The following is a 15,840-nucleotide window of genomic DNA, read 5'->3' on the forward strand; positions in this document are numbered from 1 at the left end:
TTTTATTGCACATAATGCTTGTGCCAAAAGTTGCTGACTTAGACTATTTTATGATTTTCTTCTAATGAACGGTGGCTATGGGAGAAATGCCACTAGTCTTTGGGCTTACAGATAAAATTCAGAATCAAAGCCAAATTGGGAGCATGTCTATGAATGAAATAAAATGCTTTGTCTGCTGTGTTGTTTCAGTTGATTTCTATGGATGTTTAGTTTTTTTTTAACTTTCAAATTCAAGCAATCTTTAACTTTTGACTTCAGAATGTCATGTGACCAGCTATAGCTGTTTTTGTTCTTATACCCGAAAAAAAATCCAAACTCCTCAAAATCCTGTGCACTTCTATAAAGCTTGTATTATTGGTATACCTACATGTTGCCACCCACCTCTGCTTTCGTTAAGTACCAACATCAAGTTCAATAAGTTTCCATAGTTTGGATTTTTTGATTTTAGTTAATAGGTCAATGAACCTCCTTTCGATGTGAAGGAGCAGTGAAAGGAGGTGACTGACCAGCCAGTTGAGGTGGTTCGGGCATCTGACAAGGATGCCAGGTGTTGTGGGCATGTCCCACTGGGAGGAGGCCCCAGGGCAGACCCATGGACACGCTGGAGAGATATCTGTTGGCTGGCCTGGGACCGCCTTGGTGTTCCCCCGGACAAGCTGGAGGAGGTGGCCGGGGTGAGGGAGGTCTGGGCTTCTCCGTTTGGGCTACTCCCCCTGCAACCCGACCCCGGATAAGCGAAAGAAGGATGGATGAATGGATGGACAGTCACCTCCCACTCTTCAACAGAAACTGCAAGCGGTTGCCTCAGTCCCCAAGGGCTTAAACTTGAAACATCTTACTTCTTGTCTGGAGTGTGTAAACATGCTGCGCCGTATGCTAATTTCCAGTGACTCACAGCAACTACAAATAACCAAAATCACAGCTCAGACGCTTTCATCTTGAGGCAAACCAACCACCTTCCACAAAATTTGCAATGCTCAACACTTGTCTATCAGTGTCTCAGGGAGCAAGTTCACAAAGCAATGTGCAGCGCTTGATGTGGGGTTCACAGTCACTGACCCCGAGGTCAACGTGTATTTTAAGTAAGTGATGTGGGAAGCTGCTGTGGAGAATGCCAGAAGTTCAAAGGTCAGCTACAAATGTTTTGGACCAAGCTTTAACATGAATGTGTTTCACCCAGCTGTTTGTGTTTGTCCTTACACACTGCTAATATCAGCACCAATCCTTAATAAGAGTTCTTGTTCTCTAAATTTACATGGATTTAAGTGTTTCTGAAGAAACATAAACATAGTTTTTTCTTTAAATCTAGCAGTGCTTGCTAGTGGTATTTCAAGATGACTGCAGCAATGTTGGTTCAGTCTCATCTTTTTCCATGACGCAGTGGCCCGGTTACCACAGCTGTAACTATGCTGCAGTAATCCCACTTGCAGTTTCTTTAAGACCTGCACTTTCTGGTTACTGCTGTTAGCTACACTGTTAGCATCTTTCAGAGGTCATCATCAGAAGCTTCAGCAGAGCAATAGTTTTACTTTCAGCTGCCACAACCTGCAGTTCAGCTGAATCTATTTAAATAGTGAGAGAAGACTTTGAAAGTGTTAATACACAGATTGGCAGAGCTGTGAAAATAAGAAAACTTCAGATGCTACACTGACAACCACATGTTATTTAATCATTACTACATTTTGGTTCATTAAAAATACTGGCATGAAATCAAATGACTTGTTTATTTTGATTTGAGTGTGTGCACTGCTGTGGGTGGGAGAACTGCACTTGTTGTTGTTGAATGCAGTAGCTACACTTTTGGAAAGGCAGAACTCGCACATTCACGGTCACTGCCAATCAGCTGAAAACCAGCCAATCGATCAGTGCATCTCTACTGAAAAGACTCACTCTGTTCATCTATATGTGCAGAATCATTACATGTGATGTGCAAACTATTTTTTCTTGAACATTTAAATGTCATATGTCTGCAGTGTTAATAATAAGGCCTTTTTTTGTAAATCAGTAACACTACAAACTGCTAACTGTACACAGTGGTTTTTATAATGAGCTTCAAACTCTGCAAAATACAGATTTGTTTCCATGATAATCTGAATAATGTTAAACACAAAACTATCCTGATTCTATTGATGAAAGCAATAAGACAGTTCAAACAGTTTTCCTTAATTGATAAAACACCAGAGGTACAACCACACACACACACACACACACACACACACACACACACACACACACACACACACACACACACACACACACACACACGAGGACCAGGAAACACAGAAACGTCCAATCAGTCTCACTTTCTGTTGCAGCTATTTGTCCACTGAACCTAACGGATACGTTTGCTTATCACAAACAAAAAATACTATTACTAATACTAAAATTCTACGAAGTACACTTTGATCTGTGAATCAGCCAGCAGACTGAGGTACTTAACGGTCTTATGGATGAAGTAACATTTTTTTCTTTTAATAAACAGCAGCTGTAACGTACCATATTATGATTCAGCTATTTTGGAGTCATCAATATGGTGAGTATTACCACTACTGCATGGCTCAGGTTTGAGCTCACTGAAAACAAAATTATTGTGTTTGTGGTTTTGGTCGGCACCAACAAAGATACATAATTACAGCCTCTACCCTAACAAGACAGACAGATCGTCTGAGTCCTTGTGCTTCTTGGCCTGTCAGGTTTTACACTATAGATGGTGTAATGTTCCCAGATCCTGAGGGGTATGAAAGTTCAATAACAGAGAGAAATTATGCAAAAAAAAAAAAAAAAAGAAAAAAGAAAAGAAAAATTACAATAAACCAGTGTGGTTTTTAATCCGTCCTTGAGGTCTTAAATCAGCCACTTGAGGAAGCAGGAGGGATGCAGTGTTAAGGTCTGAGATTCGTTATTGGTTACACAAGGATGGAAGCACACGCAGCAACCCTCCTCCATACAAACTGAGCCTATTAATATACCGGGCCTGAAATAGACTCGAGCGAGAACAGTAGTTTGAGCTCACTGTAAAGGGACAACAGCACCTGTCTCATTAGAGAAAGAAAGAGAGCTGCAGGAAAGAAAAAAAAAATTGTTCTCTGTGCGAGTGTGTGTTGTCAGTCTGTGTCATTGCTTCATATTGCTCAGTCGTACTGCCTTTTCCAATTCAAACTGGCGGTGGTCGACACGCTCCAAGAAATTCTTCCGCTCCACATACCTAAGCACACACAAACAGAAAAGAACAGAAACATCAGACCTACTTTTATCAATCCAGGTACTGCAGGCTGTTGTCATTTACTAAAGAAGCACAGTGTCACCCCCGTGTTTTAGGGTGGCTCTATTGCACATATATGCATATATGCTACTAGGGGAGCTCATTCATTGTGAACGAAAGGGGCAGAGTTTAGTAGAACAGTGTGCAACTGGCACAAGTGTGCAGCTGTAAAAGTCATCTTGTGACTCATCACTGCTGCCTCACTCTGCATGTTCACAGCCTGATGAGATGAGGATGCATCTTGTTTTATAGGCAGCCAGATTACTCACATTTCTACAAAGACAGTGGAACACAATGAAAATGCCTCATGTCAGTAAACAGAGCATCTGTTTTTAACTCTCTCTGGTATTTCATCTTTAAAAAACAAACTGTAATAACTGTAAAAAAAAAAAATACAGTATAACATACTGTACTGTTTTGGTTGGCAGACTATTCACACACTCACTACTGGATCTACTGATTGCTGAGATGCCAGTTTGCACTGCTCTTGGTATAATGCTGGTCAGTGCTGAAATGAACCGACTGCTTTGTTTAGAAATGCAAGATTAATGTTTATGGTCAGCCTCATTAGGGACTAACTCAACGCTATAATGTTACAGCAGAAATGAGATCCTCACAACACTTATCAACCTTTTCCACTAGGACCTACTCAGATTGGCTCAACACGGTTTTTAGGGTTTTTCATTAGGTGATGGCACCTGGTACCAGGTACTTCTTTTCATACCTACTTTCTTCCACACCTTGCGATCAAAAAATAAATAAAATTTAAAAAAATGGAGTGATACTTGCCTGCCTGCTATCTTTGTGCAACTGTTAAAAGTTGAAGCGTTTTTGCTGTTAACATGCAAAAGATTGATAACTTATGTTTATTTACCATGCTATAAAATTAAGTACATGATCTCGACCCATTTAGAGCACAAGCAGACATCTCCACTTTTTTTTTACTGGCACAGAAGTAATACACAACCAATATGATAAGTAAGAACAATTATATTCAATTTCATTTTATTTATATAGTGCCAAATCACAACAATCACCTTAAGGAATGTTATATTGTAAGGTGAAGGCCCTAAAATGACCTCTTGTGAGCAGGTACTTGGCGAATGTGGAAAGAAAAAACTCCTTTTTAAAGGGAAGAAACCTGCAGCAGAACCAGGCTCAGGGAGGGGAAGTCATCTGCTGCAACCAGCAGATTCTCCCTCCACAAATAAACCATTCCTCTGCAAATTCTCAGTTAGCTATTTGATAGCTAGTCTTTCAAGAATTTGAAAATAAGAGGAAGGTTGGAAATTTCTCTATAGTTAGCTAAGATGAGGCCGAGGAAAGACTTCTTAAAGAAATGGTTTAACTACAGCCACCTTGAAAGCATGTGGTAGCCAGTTAATAATTATTGGAAGGAGTTTGATAACATCAGTAGGAGTCTAAAGAAATATGAGCTGTTATTAAATATTAAATACGTTATTAAGGTTGTTTTACTTAATGATATGTCTGTAGGACAGGCGTACTTCCTTTCTTCTTTTTGTTCAGTTCAAGTATGATAAATAAATATATACAAATCTTACTAAATTATTTTGTCACGTAAAATAATGACAACATCCAGTTTTGATGAACATCCCTCTGGACCACAGTGAACATTACTTCACACATGCTGAAACTCTCTTACCCTTCTCTGCCTCTGTTGTGGATAGCCAGCTCCTCGGTGATGCCCTCCTCAGATTTAAAAGCATCCCAGTCCATTTTTGACTTTTCCAATGTACTCATTTTCTGCTTCTTTCCCCCAATACGACTTAGGACATTTGACATGCCTGCTGGACGCTTAGTACTGAAATCAGAAAGAGAAGCCTTTAGGTGACCCACCAAATTCACACCCTTAAGATTTGAAATTCAAGGTCAGTTTAACTGTCATTAAGGTTGCATAACAAACTTGCAGAAAAAAAACACATAAAAACATTGAAAAAGAAAAGATAAGAAAAGAAAAGAAAAACTATTTTGATTCAAAAAGCTGATGGAAACATTGTTCAGAGATTTTGGTCCATATTGACATGATAACATCATGTTTAAGAAACTAGTTTAAGATGATTTAAACTTTGTTACAGAGTGTGTTGGGTACACTAAAGGGACAGACAGTGATAGGTCAGCAACAATACTGTAGATGAATAATGCACAGTTGATACTAGATACTAAGAGGCAAAGGGTGCAAAATGACCATTATAAAAACCATTACACCACCAACAGCAGTCTGACTAGTGTTTCCAAAATCTCATATCCCGATATAAGACATCTATCGTCCGATAACGATATAAATCACAAAAATGTAACACGTTCTGTAAATTCTGTGAATCTCGGGCAGCTCGACTTGCATGAAGTGTTTCCAGCTGGGCATCGTGTAGCTGGAGTCGAGTGTTTTAACCGATGCATGAAACGATACATTTTTAGACATAAGTTGTAACAGCCTTTGTGAGTATTTATTACACGGCGTGCTGCGAGGAAAAGCCTGTTCTAACGTTTGAGTCTAAGGTTTATTTTTTACCACCTGACGGCTCTTTTGTTTCTCGCCTGCATACTCATTCACATAATTCAGTTTATTTTGAAAAGTCTCAACAGGATCTTGAGCTTTATTGTGAAAGGCTTATGTGGAAAATAAACAAGCGGACATGCGATGGTGTTACCATCGTTGTTGCTAATGACAACGCATAAAAACAGGCGCTTGTCCGTCTGTAGTGTGGTTATATTAAATATAAGAGAAAGAGAGAACTTTAAGAAATTAATATAGCCACCACAGTGACCATCAAAATGATGAAAAAATATTGCTGTAAACAGTTTATTTTGCGACACCACAAAACAAACGATAGCGTAAAATGAAACGATAGACGTTTTTATATCGTCATCTGAGATATATCATTATATCGAACAGCCCTACTGTCAGCTTGGTTTTCAAGTTTCTCGCCATGCTTCTATATCACAGGCTGAACGTGGACACAGACTCTTATAGTTTTATGAGGACAGTACATAAACACAGACTGGGGCAATTATTAACAGAATGAATTCATTTTTGAGTAATTGCCCAGCTGTAACTTGCAACATCTTTCTCCCCCATTTTAGTTATTTGTGTTACAGGTACAGTTAATGCAGTGGCCCCTGAGTGTAGTACAGTATCTCATATAGTCTAAGGAGGTTGGAAACATGGCAACTGGACTTCTTTCTTTCCCAGCTCCACTACCATGACCTGGATGACTAAAAAGTAAACACAGACAGCATACTGCAGAAATTAATTTATGAAGGACCAACAGCTTCTATGGTCAGACTTCTCTCACACACACACACACTTATTACTGCCAGCTTATATAACAGCACATACCAACACTATCATCTGAATCTACAAATAAATGATAACTACACAACCTCAACAAGGACTGATGATGGGGTGGTGCTAATGGGTCTTTCCTGTTGTGTTCCCTTTTACACACACACACACACACACACACACACACACACACACACACACACACACACACACACACACACACACACACACACACACACACACACACACACACACACAGCTGAGATAAACAGGCAATGGCTTGTAAAGCACCATACTTCCTGTAAGCTGGAAGATGATTTCCTGTGTCTGGGGTGGAAGATGTGCACATCCTTAGCTGACTTATTACCGTGGCAACAAAAAGTATTGGAAATACTATTGTATTGGAAGTTGCAAATGGAAAAAAGCAGAAATGCATTGCAGAGCATACAGCGGGATAGTGTAGCTGGATTTCACTGTTATCTGAATGGGGTGAGGTGAAGCACAGCTGGCATTAGTGCTACTCCAGATGTGTGTTTGACATGCAACAAAATCTGTTGCATACAGGTCACAGGAGCCGTCTGTGCTCTCACTGGATCAAGTCTGCACAGGCTTGAGGTCTTGGGAGCTTCAGTGATTTTTAAATAATGATGATGATCTGCAGATACGCAAATATGACCAGAGCTACAGTGGGGCAAAAAAGTATTTAGTCAGCCACCGATTGTGCAAGTTCCCCCACCTAAAATGATGACAGAGGTCAGTAATTTGCACCAGAGGTACACTTCAACTGTGAGAGACAGAATGTGAAAAAAAAATCCATGAATCCACATGGTAGGATTTGTAAAGAATTTATTCGTAAATCAGGGTGGAAAATAAGTATTTGGTCAATAACAAAAATACAACTCAATACTTTGTAACATAACCTTTGTTGGCAATAACAGAGGTCAAACGTTTACTATAGGTCTTTACCAGGTTTGCACACACAGTAGCTGGTATTTTGGCCCATTCCTCCATGCAGATCTTCTCGAGAGCAGTGATGTTTTGGGGCTGTCGCCGAGCAACACGGACTTTCAAGTCCCGCCACAGATTTTCTATGGGGTTGAGGTCTGGAGACTGGCTAGGCCACTCCAGGACTTTCAAATGCTTCTTACGGAGCCACTCCTTTGTTGCCCGGGCGGTGTGTTTTGGATCATTGTCATGTTGGAAGACCCAGCCTCGTTTCATCTTCAAAGTTCTCACTGATGGAAGGAGGTTTTGGCTCAAAATCTCACGATACATGGCCCCATTCATTCTGTCCTTAACACGGATCAGTCGTCCTGTCCCCTTGGCAGAAAAACAGCCCCATAGCATGATGTTTCCACCCCCATGCTTCACAGTAGGTATGGTGTTCTTGGGATGCAACTCAGTATTCTTCTTCCTCCAAACACGACGAGTTGAGTTTATACCAAAAAGTTCTACTTTGGTTTCATCTGACCACATGACATTCTCCCAATCCTCTGCTGTATCATCCATGTGCTCTCTGGCAAACTTCAGACGGGCCTGGACATGCACTGGCTTCAGCAGCGGGACACGTCTGGCACTGCGGGATTTGATTCCCTGCCGTTGTAGTGTGTTACTGATGGTGACCTTTGTTACTTTGGTCCCAGCTCTCTGCAGGTCATTCACCAGGTCCCCCCGTGTGGTTCTGGGATCTTTGCTCACCGTTCTCATGATCATTTTGACCCCACGGGATGAGATCTTGCGTGGAGCCCCAGATCGAGGGAGATTATCAGTGGTCTTGTATGTCTTCCATTTTCTGATGATTGCTCCCACAGTTGATTTTTTCACACCAAGCTGCTTGCCTATTGTAGATTCACTCTTCCCAGTCTGGTGCAGGTCTACAATACTTTTCCTGGTGTCCTTCGAAAGCTCTTTGGTCTTGGCCATGGCGGAGTTTGGAGTCTGACTGTTTGAGGCTGTGGACAGGTGTCTTTTATACAGATGATGAGTTCAAACAGGTGCCATTCATACAGGTAACGAGTGGGGGACAGAAAAGCGTCTTACAGAAGACGTTACAGGTCTGTGAGAGCCAGAGATTTTCCTTGTTTGAGGTGACCAAATACTTATTTTCCACCCTGATTTACGAATAAATTCTTTACAAATCCTACCATGTGGATTCATGGATTTTTTTTCACATTCTGTCTCTCACAGTTGAAGTGCACCTCTGGTGCAAATTACTGACCTCTGTCATCATTTTCAGTGGGGGAACTTGCACAATCGGTGGCTGACTAAATACTTTTTTGCCCCACTGTAGACTGATTACGCAGAAGAGTGTTGGTGGGATGACAGCACGTATAAGGTCTCCTGTCTCATCCAAAGGGTGCGCTGGGACAAACCAGTCTCACGGGAGTGTGAAGACTACGTCAAAAATCCTGGCGAACACCAGTGCTACTCCTCAGGATCTTAGCAGACACACGTGTATTATCAATTTGAAAGTCCTAGGTGACTTCCTTTTTGAGTTAACGCATTCACAAGATTCTCAGATAACTTGACCTCTGACCTTGAGTTCAAGGTCACTGAGATTCAAGCTCGCCCAAGATTTTTAGAAGATGCAGCCATGGTGTCAATTTGAGAGTCCTACGTTGCCTGGTTCTCGAGTTATCACCTTCACAAACTTGGGCGTCCACGTCGCCCGCCGGGTGACAATAATACTCCATGAGCCTTTTGTGGCTGAGGGATAAAAACTGATCAGCAACAAGGAATGTGATGCCGAAAGGTGACACAGGACCAGAATGTATATAATATGAGGAAAGTCACCAAACCTAAACAATATCTAGCTATATCACAATTCTTAAAAACAACAGTTTTTTATTATACTAATAAAAAACTTCGCTCTCAGACTGTGGGCTTACCTGTGGTTCCTAGGATATTTAAAAGTGGAATGGCACACAGAGTGTTCAGCCATCAGGCGCCACTCCTGTGAAACCAGCTCCCACTTTGGATTTAGGAGACAGACACCCTTCTCTACTTGTAAGATTAGACTTAAAACTTTCCTTTTTGATAAAGCAGAGCACTTAAGACTGGATTCAGGTGGTACAGAATCCTCCTTTATACCGGTATAGGCTCAGGCTGCTGGGGGACTCCCCGTGATGGACTGACAATTTCTTTTCCACTCCTTAAGGCCTTTACACACTAGATTTTTTCGGACTCACCTATTCTCATTGCAACCATCCACACCGACTGTGCAGTTTTACAGTACAAATTTTTAGCATTTATTTCTTCAAACCAATCTTGATTTTTCAGCATTTTTTAAGCAACAACCACGCTCGTGCACTGGTACTAAATATCCAATGATATGGAAATGGTAGCGTAATCCTGCAGCAGTAATAATCCTAGAGTAGTATTTGTGTACCTGGAACCAGGGAGTGGTGGAGAGCAGGGTGATGACATCTTCTCTTTGTCGCTCTTCTCGTCCTCTTTGATGCTCTGGCTCTTGAGATAACTCTTTGCTTCCCTGGAGTCAGCTGAAACCTCTTTATTCACCCTGAAAGATGGAGACAAATGTGTATTCTGTTAAACTGTATTAAAAAAAACATGCAGACAGATAAAAACTGCTTCAGTATCCAGCAAGCCTATGGAGCACACCTTTCCATTAAACATCATTAAACAACAAAAACAGAGGGAGTTCCAGGTCTTAAACGTGCAAGTAGTGTGTGATACAGTGAGATTAGACTCATGCATACAAGAGAAACATGTAGAGCAAAGACTTGCACCGTGTTCTTCAACATAATAACTGCTGGATAAACCAGGTATTACATATAGACTCAACAATGCAGTCACATAAATGCAGGCTAAAGGAATCTTCATGAATAGTCTGTGAGTAATTTATGATATAGGATCTTCCCCCAATCTTTGTGCACAAACTGGGCTTAAATTTTAGGCATGTAAGCATACTGCCATCAGCCCATACTGTGCTAGATGGACAGGGAGTTAAACGATGCACTTTAGAAGTTCCATGAGTACTTGCGCAGCACAGATGCTAGAAAATTCTCAGTGGTTGGCTGAAAGCCGGAATAACAACAGAAAATGTTCTCAAATCCATGATTCTGATTGAAAGTCATTAAAAATCAAGTCTTCCACTGCCCGTTTAAAGACTTAGGACTACAGTACACTTTGCCATCACGTCACACACCACTGTAGCTGAGTTTCACCAGAGCGCACAAACACAAAACTAACCTTTCCATGAGTCCGAGGCACGCTTTCATGACCATAATGCCTCTAAGCAACTGGAGACACATAAACAAGATGTCTGTGTCAAAACTGAATAGAGCAAACAGGGCCAACAGCAGGAGGGTTTCATATTTGCAGCTTAACAACCCCCCCCAAAAAGACTGTAAGAACTATAAGCATTTGGAGCCTGTGTACAGATGAAAGTATCAAAAAATCCAGCCAAAGCAGCTTTTATTTATTCCATGGCTCAGTCAGCATATAATTTATGGTCAAGCTGCAGCTTCCTCTCTCTATCACGAAAAGACATCCAACAGCACAATGATGCAGCCCAACAAAACTGTGTTTTCTAAGCCAACTTTCTTCATATTCATTAAAGAAAAGAAACTTGAAATCCTTCGATTGTCTGCAGTTGAGGTCAACTGTATTCTAGGAATATCATTTTCAAGAGAACTCCTTAATATCTCGAGCATATTGTGATATAGGGTGCTGTGTTGTTACCATAGCAATATAGCCTTTAAAACTCTGGGGTCAAAACTGAAGTCACCTTACTAACTACAAATACTGCTTCACAATGCAGGCCTCAGGGCTCCCTATCACTTTGAAATGTTGCATTAATATGATGACAACCAGATTAAGGCATAATGCTGGAATGCTACTGTTCACAAATAACCACTGCTTAAAAAAACAAAAACAAATAATCTTTGTACCACACTTCTTCATTTAAATAACAGTATTTTCAAGTTTTACTAGTGTCAGAAACTAAGCACATCTCTGGACTGTGTGGACATGATAAGAGTTTAGCCGACGCTCATTCACAAAATGGTCCTGTTCTTACCAACTGAGACATCCGCCTACTACACTGCCATCAGACCAGATGGTGTGTGTCCACCTGCTGATTAGTGTGCAAATGCTTTTAAAACAGAAGCTTACCGAACCTCCTCGCCTGCAAAGTCAAAAACTTTGGTGATGGTGACTTTAGCAGGACCTGACGACTTCGTTTCAGTCACCGTAGAAACAGTCTTGGAAACTGTGGAATCATCCTGAAGACAAAAACAAAAGAACGATACTAGAAAGTAAGTATATAGAAAACAGACACACAGAGAACAATGCTGTTCAACACAACAATGCTCCAATGTGAGTTTAATCAACTTGATATTTTGCAAGTTGTTTTCCCAGTTAGAGACCAGATCAAAACAGCAGCCTCACAGTGCCCAAACTACAGAGCCCACAAGTGTCTCTCCCCTGATTTCATCTTCCTTTGCTGTTGGGCAAGACTAGTGCCAACTTGAGTTACTACACCATCTTGTGGTGCAAATTGGTATCGAATCAAAGTCTGTTCAGCTCAGTTTCAATTTGAAAACCCCCACACACAGATATTTTGGACATAAGATGACTAAAAGTGTTCATGTCTCAAAGGTGGTTTATGCAAATCAAAGCAATCGTCCAAGCTTTAAATTCGAACACATTTAAAAACCTGGCAAAATGAAATATCAAAGTTTCAAAGATATTTACCTTCTGTGCGGTACCCGACTGTGGTGCAGACTCTTTGGGTCTGGATCCAACGTCAGATAAGAAACTGGCCCAAAGTTCATCTGACTTTTTCTTCTGTTTTGCCTCATCATCCTGAGCCTTTGCCTTAGTGGGTGTTTTCACTTCTTCTTGTGGGTTATCCGCCTCTTTAGCTCCACCAACATCTTCATCTTTGTCGTCTACTTTCAGTAATCTCTTCTTTCTCTTTCTGTAAATGTTTTAAGTGACACCAGCGACTAAAACTCAAGATCATGAGGATCTGATGACATTTACTTTTTTTGGACATCAACTGTAGTCTATTTTATGAAGCCATAAAAAGTTTTACTTTCAAAGAATGAAAATGGTCCAGTGTTCCCGCCATCAGAGAACACAAACAGATTTAACTACATTTTCTCCATTTGGAAACACTGTCCTCTCATTGAACGGTGCTGTCGAAACCTCTTACCTCACACTGATGTCCTTTTTCTTTTTTTTCTTGCTGATGGGCTCAGAATGGGGCACACTGTCATCCTCATGAAGAGGGTCCTCCTTCTCACACTCATTTATGTCATCCTCGCTGAGGTTATCATCTGAGGTGAAAAAGTACAGGAAGCAGTGTAAATGATGCATAACAAGATCAATATCAAGAATAATCAAATCAACTTAACTGTACTAAGAGGGCATCATTTCATCAGGCTTTTTAATCAATGTGGATGTGAAACTGCATTTAAAGCTAACAATGAGAGTTAACTCAGCATGTTTTGACACAGCTGATTTGACTGATTAGCACTATTTTTTAAGTGAAAATTATGACTTGAACCATATCACCAAGAGAACTCAGGCTTCATCTTGGTATATCAGGACTGCATCTGCCTGTTTGGACTGTATAATCTCACACCTGACTGAGCTTCCAGATTAACAGCTGCAGTCTGAGTTTTTCTACTAGAAAGTCTACAATAATCCAGGCTTTTTTTAAGCTGCCATGGCGATGTCAACTCCATGTTTTAGGGCTCCAAGTCACAAGTACTAAAGAGGGTGAGTAAGGCGCTTTTTGTAACTACTGTATTGCACTATTGCACGTGCTACTCAGGCTGTGTGCATTATTTTGTGAGTGTTTGCGTCTGGATCTGAATTTGATTTGATGTGAAAACAGTTGAATGGAAACGAATCAAAAAAAGCACTCGTAGCTTTCGAAGAATTTCTCAGCTTTAACAGGCTTTATTTCAACACAGGGAAAGAGAGCCATCAATAACCATCAGTGTCAGTAACCATGTTTCTGCCTGTCGTTTGCAGCTCAGTTAATGATACTTAAGGTTCTTCTTTTTCTTCACTGAATGGCAGAAACCTCACCATAGTGTTTACAGTCCTCACCTGATGGGACATAGTCTGCATCTTCATTCGACGAATATCCATCAGAGTCATAGTCGGAATAGTTCATCATGCTGTCACTGCTAATAAGTTCCTCCTCGCTAACGATGCAAAGTACAAACGTTACCCTTAAAACTCTGTGACGGGCATAAATAAACTGAACACCTGAAACATGTTAAACGAACGAAAATACAAAATGACTTCTGTTTCTTCTTCTTCGGCGGTTTGTCTTCTTCTTCTTCTGGTTTAATGGCGGTTGGTAAACTATCTTAAGGAACATATGCGCCACCTACTGGACTGAAATGCGGCACAGAAGACAGGCGGGGAAAACGGAACGAAACAAACCCCGTGTATTAAATCTGTGTGCTTCATAGATGTCACTAGCTGGCCAAAGACTTGAAACAAAACCTCTGCAGGAAGACTGCTCTTAGCATCACAAACTGGACAGATTCTGGCTGCTTGTAGTGAATACATAATCCAGCTGTGTTTGGCTGTTAACCCCTGGATCACCAATCCAGTGATAATTATTTCTTCTTCCCAGTTCTCAATCCGTGTATAAGAAGATACTTGAGTTCCATATACAATGTGCCTCATTCATCCATTCATACAAGGACTTTTTTTTCTACACCTAAGTGCTTTCGGTCACACTAACATTCTAACATTCATATACATTCACACCCCACCCAAGCACTGGTTCAATTTTGCCCAAGAATAATTTGGCATGCAGACTGACGCAGCCAAGGATCAAACCATCCACCCATCTTCTTCCGCTTATTCGGGGTCAGGGGGGCAGCAGCCTCCTCCAGCTTGCCCGGGGGAACACCGAGGAGTTCCCAGGCCAGCCGAGAGATATAATCTATTCAGTGTGTCCTGGGTCTGCCTGGTGGGACAAGCCCGAAACACCTCACCCAGGAGGCTCCCAGGACACATCCTTGTCAGATGCACGTACCACCTCAACTGGCTCCTTTCGATGTGAAGGAGCAGCAGCTCTACTCTGAGCCCCTCCTAGATGGCCAAACTTCTCACCCTATCTCTAAGGGAGAGTCAGCCACCCTTTGGAGGAAGCCCATTCCTCAAGTCCCCAAGTCTTGTATCCACCATCAGAAAGTGAAGCATGACAGTAATCAATTTTAGGGGAAATAAAAGCATGTAATGTCTCTGCATCAGCTAGAGAGAGGGGAACTGTACTCTGGCAATAACCTTAAGGTGATCTAAATCCTTAGTTACATTTCTGTCTTAGTTTCAGTTAAACGTCTGTGTTGCTCAAAACTAAGATCCTTGTCAAAGATGACGCCTACTGTTTGGAGGTTTTTATTGCCAGTGATTGTAGGTGTTCTGACAGTTTCTTTCTCTGGGCTTCAGTACCAATAATTAAAACATCGGTTAAATGTTTTTTGCCATCCATGTTTTAATATAGGGCAGCTGTGGTGTAGGCGCTAGAGTGGGTTATCTACCAGTTGGAAAGCTAGTGGTTCCATTCCCATTTACTACATTCTGCATGTCAAGTATGTAGTCTGGGACAGTTGGCCTATGTGAAATTCTGTTTGAAGGTTCAGTGTGTAGGTTTTGCCATTATGCAGCGAGCAAACAACCAAGAACCACTTACTGCTAAAGAGACAGAGTGAAAGTGCACAGTATATCCTTGGTTTCTCATCGCTTATTGTTGCAACCAGGAGGAGTACAAACGTGTCTCCCTTGGGCTGTCTATCAGTCTATCAGCAACCAACCAACCAACCCAGTGATGTTCATACCAGCACAAGAGTGGCTCTAACCTGAAGATTTATTTCCTAAAATCCAGCTTCATAGATAAATTTAAATCAGTGACTGTTTCAAGATGAAGAGCTCCATGGTGTAAATTAGCCTTTATACACGTATTGTTTCATGTCCACATTAAAACAAACTTGCATTCTCTTCCGCTTATCCTTGTCAGGGTTGTCAGGGGCTGGAGCCTATCCCAGCTACCATAGGGCGAGAGGCGGGGTACACCCTGGACAGGTCGCCAGCCTGACGCAGGGCTAACAAAACTTTTTGGTTTTTTACATCAATTTTTACATTAATTGTTGGACATTTTAGCATTTTCTTTTAAGCACAATCAATATCTAATGAGAACCCATCAGTTAGAAGAACTGATAACATATTTACATGCTTTGATTTGACTCAAGTTTTATTTCCAGATTTGGGTACAGAAGTG

General features: G+C 41.2%; 1 protein-coding gene across 1 annotated transcript; it reads right to left on the bottom strand.

Annotated features, from left to right (window-relative positions):
- Positions 1-1,643: 1,643 nt before the first annotated feature.
- Positions 1,644-13,904, bottom strand: cfdp1 (craniofacial development protein 1). The gene is made up of 7 exons (XM_026174810.1): positions 13,653-13,904; positions 12,748-12,871; positions 12,285-12,510; positions 11,703-11,812; positions 9,955-10,086; positions 4,926-5,084; positions 1,644-3,205 (listed from the first exon to the last, which is right to left on the bottom strand). The coding sequence occupies exons 1-7, from the start codon at positions 13,720-13,722 to the stop codon at positions 3,115-3,117; spliced, it is 912 nt and encodes a 303-aa protein (XP_026030595.1). The 5' UTR covers positions 13,723-13,904; the 3' UTR covers positions 1,644-3,114.
- Between the last annotated feature and the right edge of the window lie 1,936 nt (positions 13,905-15,840).

This window comes from Astatotilapia calliptera, chromosome 7, assembly GCF_900246225.1.
Source record: "Astatotilapia calliptera chromosome 7, fAstCal1.2, whole genome shotgun sequence".
NCBI lineage: Eukaryota > Metazoa > Chordata > Actinopteri > Cichliformes > Cichlidae > Astatotilapia > Astatotilapia calliptera.